Here is a 15,259-nt window from a genome sequence, read left to right on the forward strand (position 1 = left end):
CACGTCCATAAGCACAATATAGGTACACATATTCCAGTTCTAAACCTACAAGCCCATTCAGGCGTAAAACCTGCTTCCGCCTGGCACGGCTCAGTGACCCTTCTGTGAAGAGGCTTAATTGACATTTGACTACATGCATGATTCAAAGCCATACACAGCATGCTCGCCGTTCGACAGACAGCTCCCTCTAGCATGGACCCCATTATTCTAGCATCCAATTTGCCACTCCAAATGAAACTCATCCCATTACGGCATCCTTGGTGCTATCGTTCATATTACACTCATTTCTCTAAATCCTTCTCACAAACCGGCCTTGTGCAAAACCATAATCCGAAAATTCTCCTGCTTACGCTAGAGGCGTACGAGTGTGGATTATGAAGTATACCTCTTGTAATGGTGGTACAACCATATCAAAGCGGTGGAAATGAGAAGAGGAGTTGATCTTTGGTATATACAAATTACAGAAAATGATGTTCTATCAGTTTTTTTGACAACAAAATGTTGACTTAGTGATTATATTGTCCAACGCCTGTAGTCGTCCATAAACATTTATGTTACATCTTGTATATAATAAAAATGAAATGGTCTGTGTTCGTATCCGCATAACTCGGAAACGGCTGGATGGATTTTCTTCATTTCTTCAGCAAATATGTTTGTTATCATTTCCGACGGGTTTATATGGTATTTCCTCATGCGAAAATTATTAGTTAAGTTGAGTAAATCGTGAAAAACTAAAATAAAGATTTGCATGGGAATTTCGCAGAGGCAGTTCACAACGAGCATTTTCGCCTACTATGCAAGACAACGTCTGCCGGGTCGACTAGTTGTATATAATAATGAAATACTAAATTAATTATTTTTCTTTAAATATTCTAGTAGATTTAGATTAGTTCAAAATACTAGGCTTGTTATAATATTGCGAAACAAGTTGTATGTTGAATAAAATTCGGCTTTAATCTTTTCCCTAATTTTACATGAATATGATATAATAATTAGAAATTAATCATATCAACGCATAATATGACATGAAAACTCGAATTATAAAATATTATAGAAACAGAATTACAGAACAGCTGCTATTTTTTAAACCATAAAATTACCATATCTACAGTTTTTGTAGCACCTCTATATACATAAAGCCGCCCTTTTGTGCAAATTCAAAGCAAACCCATTTCAGGTACTATCCTTGCCTTGGGGATGAATTGATGCTCCATGCAGATTCTCCACCACAAGTTTGTGGGATGTTAAGTGTATGTTTGGGAATATAATAGCATTCAATTTTGCAGAGCAATCCCATCAATCTTCAATCAACCGGAAGTTTTGCTAAGTTACACAGCTAAAAATATTTAGTAGTTAAAAAAAAGTAGCGAAGTTGATCTACTGTGTAAGTTTTTTGTATACTCGTGTAAATAAGCATTCATTTAAAAAAAACTTTTCACTTTTGCTGTAAGTAGTATTGAATTAAACTACACCTCATCAAATGCAAGTGTATCTCGATAAGTCTTTCGTCTTTACATATCGTTAGATTTCCAGCACTTTTTGCTGTGTAGGAAAAAAGGTTGAATAAATTGTGGCTGACTGGAGACAAATGGTCCTTATCTGACAAAGTTCACTCGTATCCTTCTCAAAGCCACAAGTTGTCCTACTGGCAAAGCTCCATTTCATTCCTCAACAATGTGATTGATGCCACAAATCTCAACCCCACTACTATTGATTGGAATCAACCATCATTTGGATGGTACTCGAAAGAAACATCCGGAAATCCACCCCAAAAGCCTTGACAACACCGCAGCACCAGCAAATCTCTTTCTCTTGGCCTGCGAAACACTCGAGAAGTCAAAGGACCGTTTCCGAACAACAGGAGAAAATCCTTACATATGCCACCCCTCAACCATCATTCCCATCAGAACATGTAAACCCGCTCTAGAATAATTGATTATCCTTCTTCACAGGCGTCGGAGCGGTTCAGTGAGCACACTTGACGGACCCAGCGAAGACAGACCGAGAAACCCATCATCGTCGTCCGACGAGCTAATATTATGACAGAGACAAGAAAGTATCATCGCAGCAGCATTTGCGTTGGAGAAGCATTAGTCGGAAGATACCTACCGATGGTATTAGTGTGTCTAACTTTCGAGTGACAAAGTTGTGGGAAAATCCTTCGAGCCTGCAGTGGAGCAGAAACATTTGTGAGTGAAACTTTGACGTGTTCGTCCCTGGAAGCATCGCAAGGCAGACGGTTCCGGCGGGGTAAGCTGTTTGCAAGTACGCGACAGTGCCCCAACCGTGCCCCAGCACCGAACAATCGGTAGGGCGCACGGGGCCAACGTGCGCTTGGTGAAAGATGGAATTGAAAGTCTGGGTCGAAGGAATACAGCGCATTGTTTGCGGAGTGACGGAAGTCACCACTTGTCAGGTAAGCTATTATCGCTCTCAATGTCTTTCCGTTTCGTTTCCGTTTTCTTCGCTGTATCTCGGATCGGAACTGAACCAGGTCGGCCCGTTGCCGTGCCTGGATTCAGGTGGGGCAGGTGAATTACCCATTGAAATATCAGTTATGATAGTTCTGAAGCTTTGGGTCTATATTCAAGAAATAATGCTTTAATAAAGCATTTATGGAAAATTAAAAAAAAAAGGTTAATAAACTGAATAACCTTACGTACGTATCTTAAATACGTACGTACAACATGCGGAAGAATTATTTCGAAAAATTTATTGAAGGTTACCCGCTTTAGTAGGACTCAAAGTTACAACTCCAGTGCACTAGACGGGTGTATGTCGGCCTTTGCAGTTAAATTGATATAGCAATATACCGAAGAATTCGTATTTCCAAACCCACCAGGATTAACGAACAAACAGGTGTTTTTAATAGCTGCTCAGATTGTGCACCCAAAAGCCATACAACATTGTAAGATTTAAATACAATGGTTGTTTTTTGTACAGTTTCTGTAAGGTTTATATGCAGAACAGTATTAAAATCTGCCATCCGCTGGTTATGTGTGGGGTTCGGATTATAAATAAATGATTTTTGCATATTGTTTACTACTATGTCGCTTCAAGTTCAAGCTTATATCTATATGTTCCAATCTTCAGATGAGTTCTAATCATTAGACTGTTCAGTCGTCGTCTGTTTCAGAAGTGTTCAATTCTTCATATCTAATTTTGTGCCTTCAACCCCTATTACCTCATTCGTCCCGTGGATCCTTTTTTTGATGAGAGAAAAAGTGACGGTTTCCCTTATTCATTCATTTAATTTATTTAGTTAACATCTAAACAGATAACACTGAATCAACAATTTGACGCCACAATGTACGGTTCGAGGCCGCATCTCTCCATCCTCGGATACGCCCCACGCTCGCCAAGTCGTTTTGCACCTGGCCTGCCCATCTCGCTCGCTGCGCTCCACGCCGTCTCGTACCTGCCGGATCGGAAGCGAACACCATCTTTGCAGGGTTGCTGTCCGGCATTCTTGCAACATGTCCTGCCCATCGTACCCTTCCGGCTTTAGCTACCTTCTGGATACTGGGTTCGCCGTAGAGTTGGGCGAGCTCATGGTTCATTCTTCGCCGCCACACACCGTCTTCTTGCACACCGCCAAAGATGGTCCTAAGCACCCGTCTCTCGAATACTCCGAGTGCTTGCAAGTCCTCCTCGAGCATTGTCCATGTTTCATGTCCGTAGAGGACAACCGGTCTTATAAGCGTCTTGTACATGACACATTTGGTGCGGTGGCGAATCTTTTTCGACCGCAGTTTCTTCTGGACCCCGTAGTAGGCCCGACTTCCACAGATGATGCGCCTTCGTATTTCACGACTAACGTTGTTGTCAGCCGTTAGCAAGGATCCGAGGTAGACGAACTCCTCGACCACCTCGAAGGTATCCCCGTCTATCGTAACACTGCTTCCCAGGCAGGCCCTGTCGCGCTCGGTTCCGCCCACAAGCATGTACTTTGTCTTTGACGCATTCACCACCAGTCCAACTTTTGTTGCTTCACGTTTCAGGCGGGTGTACAGTTCTGTCACCTTTGCAAATGTTCGGCCGACAATGTCGGCACCCGGCTCTCCGCATGTTACACCCGTCTCTCCGCATGACACCTTCTAGCGCAATGTTGAACAACAGGCACGAAAGTCCATTACCTTGTCTTAGTCCCCGGCGCGATTCGAACGAACTGGAGTGTTCGCCCGAAATCTTCACACAGTTTTGCACACCATCCACCGTTGCTTTGATCAGACTGGTAAGCTTCCCAGGGAAGCTGTTCTCGTCTTTAATTTTCCATAGCTCTACGCGGTCTATACTGTCGTATGCCGCCTTGAAATCAACGAACAGATGGCGCGTTTGGGACCTGGTATTCACGGCATTTTTGAAGGATTTGCCGTACAGTAAAGATCTGGTCCGTTGTCGAGCGGCCGTCAACGAAGCTGGCTTGATAACTTCCCACGTACTCGTTCACTAATGGTGACAGACGACGGAAGATGATCTGGGATATCACTTTGTAGGCGGCATTAAGGATGGTGATCGCTCGAAAGTTCTCACACTCCAGTTTGTCGCCTTTCTTGTAGATGGGGCTTATAACCCCTTCCTTCCACTCCTCCGGTAGCTGTTCGGTTTCCCAGATTCTGACTATCAGTTTGTGCAGGCAAGTGGCCAGCTTTTCCGGGGCCATCTTGATGAGCTCAGCTCCGATACCATCCTTACCAGCTGCTTTATTGGTCTTTAGCTGTTGAATGGCATTCTTCCCTCAAGTTGGGGGCTGGTTGTCTTCCATCGTCCGCTGAACTATCGTAGTCATCTCCTCCGCTGTCTTGACTTTCATTGCCTGTACTCTCAGCGCTATTCAGATGTTCCTCGTAGTGCTGCTTCCACCTGCTTTCGATCACCACACGTTCGCCCGTCAAGATGCTCCCATCCTTATCCCGGCACATTTCGGCTCGCGGCACGAAGCCTTTGCGGGATGCGTTGAGCTTCTGATAGAACTTGCGTGTATGTTGAGAACGGCACAGCTGTTCCATCTCCTCGCACTCCGCTTCTTCCAGGCGGCGTTTCTTCTCCTGAAAAAGGCGGGTCTGCTGTCTCCGCTTCCGTCTATAACGTTCCACGTTCTGCCGGGTACCTTGCTGCAGCGCGACCGCCCGCGCTGCGTCCTTCTCCTCCAGAATCTGTCTGCACTCTTCGTCGAACCAATCGTTCCGTCGACTTCGGCCCATATAACCGACGTTGTTCTCCGCTGCGTCGTTAATGGCTGCTTTGACTGTATTCCAGCAGTCCTCAAGAGGGGCCCCATCGAGCTCACCCTCTTCCGGCAACGCTGCCTCGAGATGCTGCGCGTATGCAGTGGCGACATCAGGTTGCTTCAGTCGCTCTAGGTCGTACCGCGGCGGTCGTCGGTACCGAACATTGTTGATGACGGATAGTTTTGGGCGCAGTTTAACCATCACCAGATAGTGGTCAGAGTCGATGTTAGCGCCACGATATGTCCTGACGTCGATAATGTCGGAGAAGTGCCGTCCATCAATCAGAACGTGGTCGATTTGTGATTCTGTCTGCAGTGATGATCTCCAGGTGTACCGATACGGGAGGCTGGGTTGGAAGTAGGTGCTGCGAATGGCCATATTCTTGGAGGCGGCGAAAACAATTAGTCGTAGGCCGTTTTCGTTCGTCAGCCGGTGAGCACTGAACTTTCCAATAGTCGGTCTAAACTCCTCCTCTTGGCCAACCTGAGCGTTCAAATCTCCTATGATGATTTTGACGTCGTGGCTTGGGCAGCTGTCGTACTCACGTTTCAGCTGCGCGTAGAATGCGTCCTTATCATCATCAGTGCTTCCGGAGTGTGGGCTATGGACGTTGATTATGCTGAAGTTGAAGAACCGGCCTTTGATCCTCAACCTGCACATTCTTTCATTGATCGGCCACCACCCGATCACGCGCCTTTGCATATCGCCCATCACTATGAAAGCTGTTCCCAGCTCGTGTGTGTTGCCGCAGCTCTGGTAGATGGTATGATTACCTCTAAACGTTCGCACCATTGATCCCTTCCAACAAACCTCCTGCAGCGCTACGATGCCGAATCCACGGCCCTTGAGCACATCGGCGAGTATGCGTGTGCTCCCGATGAAGTAGAGAGATTTGCAGTTCCACGAACCGAGTTTCCAATCGCTAGTCCCTTTTTGTCGCAGTGGTCTTCGCCGATGGTTCCGGTCCGTACTCTCTTGTTGATTGTTCGTTGCTTATGATTTTTTAAAGGCTGGCTGGCAGGGTCTGACACCAAACCCCCTAAATTTCCGGAGGGCCATTCCTCCTTATTTCCGGTGGACCATGGTGCACAGTTTCACTTAGAGTCCCTCGCTGGCACTCGGACGATGATCAGCCGCCCCTAACATGGAGAACAGACGCTGTTGTGAGCCGATCCTGACATGGAGAACAGACGCTCAATAAGATTTGCACCTCCGGAGAGGAGCAAACCCTCCCTTCCCTGTCAGCATACGACCATAGTTCCCACCGGGGTTGGTTACCCGATCTTCCCTAAGGTTGCTCGTATCCCGGCCAGCACCGCGGGAGGTAGGGATAGGAGTTGCTGGGTAAGAGGCTAAGGACCGCGAGATGGGGTCTATTTTATTCCTTCAGGTACGCGAAGTACCAATGGTACGCTTTGCCGTGCCGGTTTCCCTTGTTATCGCAGCCTTTTCTCGATGATCTTTTATTTTTTCTGGACCATTCGATCAAGAAAGAGTCAACGCTTGTCTATATAGGAGCTAAAAATATTGATTTTCAACTATTTATCATCGATAAATGTTAAAAATTTTAGAAATAGGTAAACCAATAAATCCCATGCGAGCATCACACGCACAGACATTAGAATTGAGCAGATTTTCGGATTTGACAATCCTCAGTTTGAAGTCCGGAGAGCGGACTCTACAGATTTGCAACGAAGACGCCGGTAGCGGTCAAATCGAAACACCATCAGTATTGGTTGCTGCTTAGAAAACAATATTTTCTCTCAAGTTTCGGACTTATGATTGGCTGCTGTCGACTTTTGTGACACTTACTGGCATGCTATTAGTAAATTCCAAGACGCATTATTAAAATAAATCGGTCCTTTTCAAGACCACCATTTTACTCAGAAGAAGGATTGATTTTCAATTTGACGATCAAATGAAATTTTTTTCGCAAAATTCTGACACGTTTTGATGCTGTTAGTGACTGAAAAGAAGCATTATTGGAAATTAATCAGTTTTTTTCATTGCCACTATTGAAAGAAAGCTAAATTGAGGAAAATTCCTGCACACTACAAAACACAATCTCATGGTGACTGCAGTGAATCCGATACCGTTGGAGGTCGTCGGCGGGTTGTTTTGTTGTTGCAGAAAATTTATTCGCAAGGATTTCAAATGAAACTTTCTCTCAAGATTCCGATTTTGGCTTTGTTGCCGTTAGTGATTGAAAATAATTGATTTTATCAAAAACCAGAACAGCTGGAAAGTGTTTTGATGTTGAAAGAATTCAGTGAGCTAAAAATGAATTCAGTACAGGTATACTTGGGTATACCTCGATTATATGAACTTTTTCGATGCAGAAAAGTCCATATTTTTCCATATAATCGAAGCAAATATATTTTTTCTCAAAATTTGTGTTCAACGATTAAATTATTTTTAATACAATACAAAAATACCTTATTTTTGTATTACAGTCTAATCCGCATGTTTTGGTCCATTTTATGATGATTCAGTAGATGTTGAGTTTTTATAAGAATTTATCCGTTTTCAGTCGCTGGCTTGCACCCCGTTTAAAATTACGTCAGTAATGAAGATTTTGCCAAGCTTAATGTCGACACAATAATATTCTTAGTCACGAATTCTAACTACAGTGCATACCTGTTTTAGTTCGATCGCATCAAATTGAATTCGACGGAGAATTCAGAACCATTGTCTACTATTGTAAATTTGCCAGATCAGACTATGGGCTCAAACGTTATGGCCAAAATATAAAAAACGCGTAAAAATAATCTATCTTTTCCGAACACTCATCTTTAGCCGATCTGTTTTCAACAAGTTGCGTTCAATGGGGATTTTTACTATGGATTTTATTGAATGTAAATAAGGGAGTGCCATTTACTCTAGTACCGTTTGCACCTACAGCTAAGGCACTAATGTTGTAAATATTTTGGATTATGTTCGTATGTTAAGGACAAGCCCCCCTTAATCCAAATTTAAATTTACTCACGTTTTCAAGGACACCCTACTCAATACGAAAGTAGCGCACAACTGCCATTTTAATTATTCCACTCATGCTATTGAATTAATAAAATTGAAAGTTGTGCATTGCTTCCGTATTGAAATTTAAATTAACTAAAATGTCCTGCGTACTATTAAAACCGGGTTCATTTTTATTGCTTTTATTGTCTGTCGGTCCATTTCTTCCCGAAGACAACCGGTGATGCCAGGAAAACGACTCCATTTGAGCCCTAAATATCGTACCCATCAACACATGCACTGAGCCTATAGCTACCAAAGAAAGGCGTGACCAGACATTTTTCGTCTTAGAAAATGCTAACGGTGCGGCTGGAAAAAACAAGCTTTTACAAGTTTAAATTTCAAACTAAAGTTTTTCGAAAAGTTTACTTTTTTGGAAATATTTTTATTCGCTACTAAGAGTTCATTCTTCTACCCTACACTACAACTATGTTGGGGAGCTTCCTTTTGCGTCTTTAATTATATTTATATCGTCCTAATTCAATCAATTAAAATTCATCATAAAATTTAAATAATTCAAAGTCTTGCTGCCTGCATCATTGGTAACCTTCTTTAAGCAGCAAATCATTTGAGAACTGCCAACTTACATTCAGATACTTAAATTATCTTCCTGCCGGCATCAGTATCAGTATAATCCGCAAACCTTGAGTCGAACGAATATAAATACCGGGATATTTAATAACATGTATTTGAATGTAAAGACTTCTTGTTGATTTTTCAGTTTTTACAGTTCAAATAGTTATCAATTTCGTCCAGAAAAGTTAATGCCAAGTTTGATACTTAATATAGTAGCCATTGAAATAAGCCTTTCTAGTTTCCTGGGAAGACTGCTAAAAAATCAGTCTGGGTCAAATTTGCTGGATGCCCTTTGCACAATTCCATTGCCTACAATTCCACGCACTAAGGGCAGAAAATGGTTTGTTAGCGAAGAACTAACAGCTAAATATGAACATCTCATCGCATCACTCGCTTCTCAGACTGACAATTCACATCAAGTTTTCATATAACAGAAATCACCTCAAATACTCGTTTTCGTTTCATACCTATTTGTAAGGACGTGGCCGTGGTAGTTGTTGATTAAAAATACACAAATGCAATGAAATTTGCAACGTGGAATTAGTAAATAAATCTAGTCAGCCGATCATGTGATTCAGTGTCCGGTTTCATCATATATGTATAACTTCGAAAGCACGCCTTTCTGGCTTTTTTGTCCCAATGTACCTTAATAAATATAGAATTAATGTAAAATATGACGAAGAATATTCAAAAGATTTTTAAAACCTCTAGACACGAAAAAAAAGTCCATATAATCGAGGGTCCATATAATCGAGGTATACCTGTATGTGAACAGTAAGCGAATATCAAAAGGTATTCCGGAAAACGTGGAGTATGGTACAAGGTCCTCAGATAGCAAAGCGTCCGCGGCTGATCTGTTTGCAGATTACTTCAAAAGTACATACTGTGAATTCTGCTCCGTCGTAACTGACTACATTTCGCAAGGATTCCAAGTTGATTGTATTTACACTGACATGAGTAAAGCATTTGACATGGTCGACATTGAAAGCATTTTGAAAGCTGTATCAAATTTCGGCATAGGAGGATCGGGTTTCGAATGGCTGAAAACGTATCTGGAATCAAGAGTTCAATACGTAAAAGTGAACGGCAAGAGTCGTCGACCCTCAATGTCAACTCGGGTGTCCCACATGGAAGTCATTTAGGGCCACTTCTGTTTGTGATGGTGATGAACGACTTGTCAAACTTTGTGACACGTTCATTCGTCTTGATCTACGCCGACGATGTAAAAATATTTAGGGCAATCAAATGTGTACAAGATCCTGTACTTCTACAAACCGATCTCCAACATTTTGGAAGATTTTGCAGAGAGAATGGGCTTAGTGTCGACGCTACCAAAAGTTCTGTGATGACGTTCACAAGGAAAAAACAGTGGCTAATTTTCTGCCAAGAGTGGAAACCGTCCGTGATCTTGGAGTGACTCTTGATCGTGCTGTCATGTTCAACGAGCATATTAATCGGATTGAACAGGAAGGTCTGCACGAAATCTCCCGTGGACAGAAGAAGAAATATCATGCTATCAAGACCTCTGTGGCTTGGTCAATCTGGATACGATATTTACGCGTCACAAGATAGCAGATATTGTGTTCTTCACTAACATCATGACAGGTCGTACCGAGAGTCGACACCTCCGAGGAAAAATTCAGCTGAACCAGAACGAGACTAATCTACGACAAAGGAGAGTATGTAACAACCCACTACGCAATCATAACTACGTGATGCACGAGCCTGTGATTATATTTATGAGGGAGTTTGACCGTTTACAAAACGTTATTTCTCTAGATATGGGGTCCGAGATGATAAAGAGTAGGTTGAGACTATTTTACCGTTGTTTAAGTTTTCAAGTTTATTCGGCTGTTTTCTTTCGTTCGGCGGTTTGTGCGTTCCCGTTTTCAATGGGAGATTCGGTAACGCTCACCACAATTGTAGGCGAAGGAAACCCCTCCAAGCATTTTGTCACAAGCAACGTCTTCTTACTTGGGTGCTCTCACTGACACACTCTGACGCTCGCTCTGAGACAACAGGGAAGAAGGCCCTGCCGTAGACGAACCGTGTTCCTGCACTCAACGTGGTGAACTAACCGGCCATTGTCGCTCCCCGTCGAGTGATTCCAATCCTCCCACCACTAAAACCGCACAAGCGACTGGCTTCTAGGATGGGCCTGGTCAACTGGAACGCTTGCTCAAAAGGAAAACCATCGAGCTGAAGTATTTCCTTGAGGAGCCTAAAACCGAAGGTGAACGTTAACATACCGGAGTTTTGCATCGTACGACTAGACCGGCCAACCAGGTGGTGTGGCCATCGCTGTCGACTGCTATCAAGTTTCCAGCTGATTGTCATCAATAGCAGCGATGTCACGCTGTCAGCACGATCACGCTAATTGCAGCGAACTGCCCAACTCAAACCGAAGTCGGTGATCGTTCATCGGCTGCCATTCGGAGTGACATCGGGAAGTTAACACGGATGAAAGGTCAGTATATCATTTCTGGCGATCTTAAAACCAAGCATCAACGGCGCCATCCGGAGCAACGATATGGAGGAAGGCCACTACACGATCCTGAGCCCGAATTCCCCCCACTCGGCTAAGTCGGTCCGGAGTACATGCAAAAATTGACCTGTTCATCACAAATATGTACGATTACATTTCACAGCGGGTTGGCTACCAGGAGCTCAGCTCGGTGGAAGTGGGCTCCTCGGTAAATCGGCATCAGCAGTCCCAGCGGAGTTACCACCGAGCAAACTGAGAACAGTTCCAGCAGGTTGTCGATTCCAACATCAACTACGATTCCTTCATTAATTTAGTAAGTTTGCATCTAAACAGATAACACTGAATCAACAATTTGACGCCACATGGTTCGAGTCCGCATTTCTCCATCATCGAATGCACCCCACGCTCGCCAAGTCGTGTTGCACCTGGTCTGCCCACCTCGCTCGCTGCGCCCCACGCCGTCTCGTACCTGCCGGATCGGAAGCGAACACCATCTATGCAGGGTTGCTGTCCGGCATTCTTGCAACATGTCCTGCCCGTCGTACCCTTCCGGCTTTAGCTAACTTTTGGATACTGGGTTCGCCGTAAAGCCACACACCGTCTTCTTGCACACCGCCAAAGATGGTCATAAGCACCCGTCTCTCGAATACTCCGAGTGCTTGCAAGTCCTCCTCGAGCATTGTCCGTGTTTCATGTCCGTAGAGGACTACCGGTCTTACCAGCGTCTTGTACATGACACATTTGGTGCGGTGGTGAATCTTTTTTGACCGCAGTTTCTTCTGGAGCCCGTAGTAGGCCCGACTTCCACAGATTTTGCGTCTTCGTATTTCACGACTTACATTGTTATCATTCGTAAGCAACGATCCAAGGTAGGCGAATTCCTCGACCACCTCGAAGGTATCTCCGTCTATCGTTACACTGCTTCCCAGGCGGGTCCTGTCGCGCTCGGCTCCACCCACAAGCATGTACTTTGTCTTCGATGCATTCACTACCAGTCCAACTTTTGTTGCTTCACGTTTCAGGCGGGAGTACAGTTCTGCTAGCTTTGCAAATGTTCGGCTGATAATGTCCATGTCATCCGCGAAACAAATAAATTGACTAGATATCACTTGTCATAAGACGAGTTTGTACAATCCCATTGAATTCCACCACTTAATTGTATCTTGACAGATACGTATTTCGACCTCAACAGTAAGGCCGTCTTCAGTGTATCGTACTTGACTCAACTTGCCGTTGCCGAGTCGAGTGAAGACATTCCACTAAAAAGCTCAAAATAATTTTCTTAACAAAATGACTAGATCTGTTGCACCCCGGCTGTTACACCCGGCTCTCCGCATGACGCCTTGTAGCGCAATGTTAAACAACGGCATTCTCAAGCATATGCATTCTGTTGTAGTCCATAGTATCGAAGTATGTTAGTTTACCAGCCGATGATTGCTCCAACGATTTAAATTGTTAGTGTATGGCTTTATGTCTAAGTGTAGTAGCGCTCGGCTTTTTCCCGCACACTCAAAGGACAATATGTGACGGGTCGCCGTCAGATTCCCACCGGTAGGCAGTGGAAATTTTTGCATATTTCATAAACATTCTATCTTTCTCAAATGAAGAAAAAATAATGCAACATTCCTCCAGAGATCTCGACGGGAATCTTCCAAGTATATCGAAAGGAATCTCCAAGGATTCTGGAGGGAATACACTAGTGATTCCGGCAGGAATGTTCCAGGGATTCCAATGAGAATCTTATGAATATCTTCCATCCTCTAGGAATTTCGACTTCCAGTAATATTCCAGGTATTTGAACGGGAATGTTCCAATGAATCCTACGGTAAGGTTCCAGGGATTCCAATGCAAATCTTTTAGAGATTCCGAATGGAATCCTCTAGGAATTCCGACGAAAATATTCCAGGAATTCCCTCTAGGAATTCCAACGAAAATAATCCAGGAATTCCGACGGGAATGTTCCAGGAGTTCCAACGAGAATGTTCCAGAGATTCTGTCATAAATACTCCAGGAATTACAACGTGAATGTTCAGAGATTTCGTAGGCAATGTTTCAGGGATGTAGAAGCAAATCGTCGAAGGATTCCGAAGCAATCTGTCGAGGAATCCCGAAGTAATTCGTCCAGGGATTCCGCAGCATATCGTCGGAGGGACTCTGATCGTCGAGGGATTTCGAAGCAAATCATTCAGAGATTCCGAAGTTTCAGAGATTCCGAAGACGTCGAGAGACTCCGAAATAAACATTCCAGGGATTCTGAAGCAAATCGTCGAAGTATTCGGAAACAAATCGTCAAGGAATTCCTAAGCAAATCTCCCAAAGTTTCCGAAACAAATCTTTGAACGACTCCGGAAGAAATCCGAAGCAAATTAACGAGAGATTTTGAAGAAAATCCTTTATGAATTATGAAGAGTATCCCCCCCAGATTTTCAAGGGTATTTCTTAACGATACCGAAAGGATTTAGTGTGAATTCTTCTGGATTCCGATTGGAATACTTCGATGATTCTGAAAAGAATTCTTTAGAAATTCCAATAAGAAATCGAATGCTAATTGGATCAGTTAAAACTCTCATCCTGTTAGTCAAGCGGAAGTCTGCTGGGAAACTGTCACTCTAGTCCGTGATGGTTGACCACATGTCTTTGACTGCTGGCAAAGTATCACGTTTGCTTTGATTAAGATTTTGGTGGCTCTACTTTGCTGTTCGTATCAAGCTTACTTTGATGCTTTCAAATCAATTAGAAATTGGCTTTTCATAATTAAGAACAAGTGCAATTTCACTGCCACTCAGGAATCTTTTTCGGAAAGGAAAAGCTCATTTGTCTTCCACTCATTTCATTATGATAGGCAAATATAAGAGATAACTATTTTGTCTTCAACCTTTTTCAGTAATTAATTATGCTATGTGTTGAAAATTGATATCACTGCTAACTAACTTTTCAAATCCTTGCTAATATTTTTCTACAGAGGGCTAACCCCCTCCCCCCATTTGGCAATTTGGTCATTTGAACCAAAAACGTTGTTTAGCTGAATAGGTTATTCGGCAGAAATTGCCGTTTGGCTGAAATGTTTGTTTTGCAGAAAGGGCATTTTAGAGCCAAATAACTCTTTCTGCCAAACGACCATTTCTACAAAACAGCATTTTCTGCCAAATGATCTTGTCGGTCTAATGACTTTTTAGTCCTAACGACCATTTCGTCCAAATGACAGTTTGAGCCAAATAAACTGTTAGTGTAAACAACTTCTTCGGTCAAATTACCAATTCGGTTGAATTAGCCTTTCGGCTGTTTGTCGCTTTCCGCCAAATGTTATTGTCGGTCAAACCATTTGCGACCTAATACCGTTTCGGTCAATCGTTTAATTCAGCCTTATGAAATTTGGCTAACCTGACTGACCTGACTTTTGGACTAACCTGTTATTCTTGACATTCGCCCAAACGACAGGTAGGGCCATTTGGCCGATTAACACATTAATAAAGTTAAAAAATAATAATTTGGCCGATAGCCACAAGACCGTCATTCGGCCGAACAAACCATTGGACCAAGACCCATCTGGTCGACAATTTTATTTAGTTGAAATGGACATACGCCGAAAATTTTGTTCGGCCGACTGGCCATTTGACAGCAAAAGTCGTTTGGTCAAAAAGTTGTTTGGTCGAAATGGCCGTTTGTCGGCTAAATGAAAATGTTATTTGGCCAAACGGGTGGATATTGTTGACCATATTGCCCGTTCAGTAATCAACATTGGGTTGTTGGACCAAATGACATTTTAAACTAAATGGCCCTTTCTGTCAAACAATCACTTCGGCTGAACGACATTTCCGACCTTATAACCTATTCGGCCAAACGACGTGTTAGAGAAAAGTTCTTTTTCGGCCAATTCGGCTGTATGTCGCAAAATTTTAAAAATCCCATGCAAATTCCAATGAATTTCCTATAAAAATTTCGAACAATTTTC

The 15,259-nt window shown here is 43.2% G+C and overlaps 1 protein-coding gene across 4 annotated transcripts in view; it reads left to right on the forward strand.

Moving 5' to 3' along the window:
• Positions 1-15,259, forward strand: part of LOC134219248 (transcription factor mef2A) — a 281,676-nt gene that overhangs the window by 83,063 nt on the left and 183,354 nt on the right. For all 4 annotated transcript variants that reach the window (XM_062697956.1, XM_062697954.1, XM_062697955.1 and 1 more), the window contains one exon: positions 1,953-2,416. In XM_062697956.1, coding sequence (XP_062553940.1) covers positions 2,345-2,416 — 72 coding nt within the window. In that variant the 5' untranslated portion in view covers positions 1,953-2,344. The remainder of the gene's footprint in view (positions 1-1,952; positions 2,417-15,259) is intronic.

The sequence above is a fragment of the Armigeres subalbatus genome, chromosome 3, assembly GCF_024139115.2.
Source record: "Armigeres subalbatus isolate Guangzhou_Male chromosome 3, GZ_Asu_2, whole genome shotgun sequence".
Classification (NCBI taxonomy): domain Eukaryota; kingdom Metazoa; phylum Arthropoda; class Insecta; order Diptera; family Culicidae; genus Armigeres; species Armigeres subalbatus.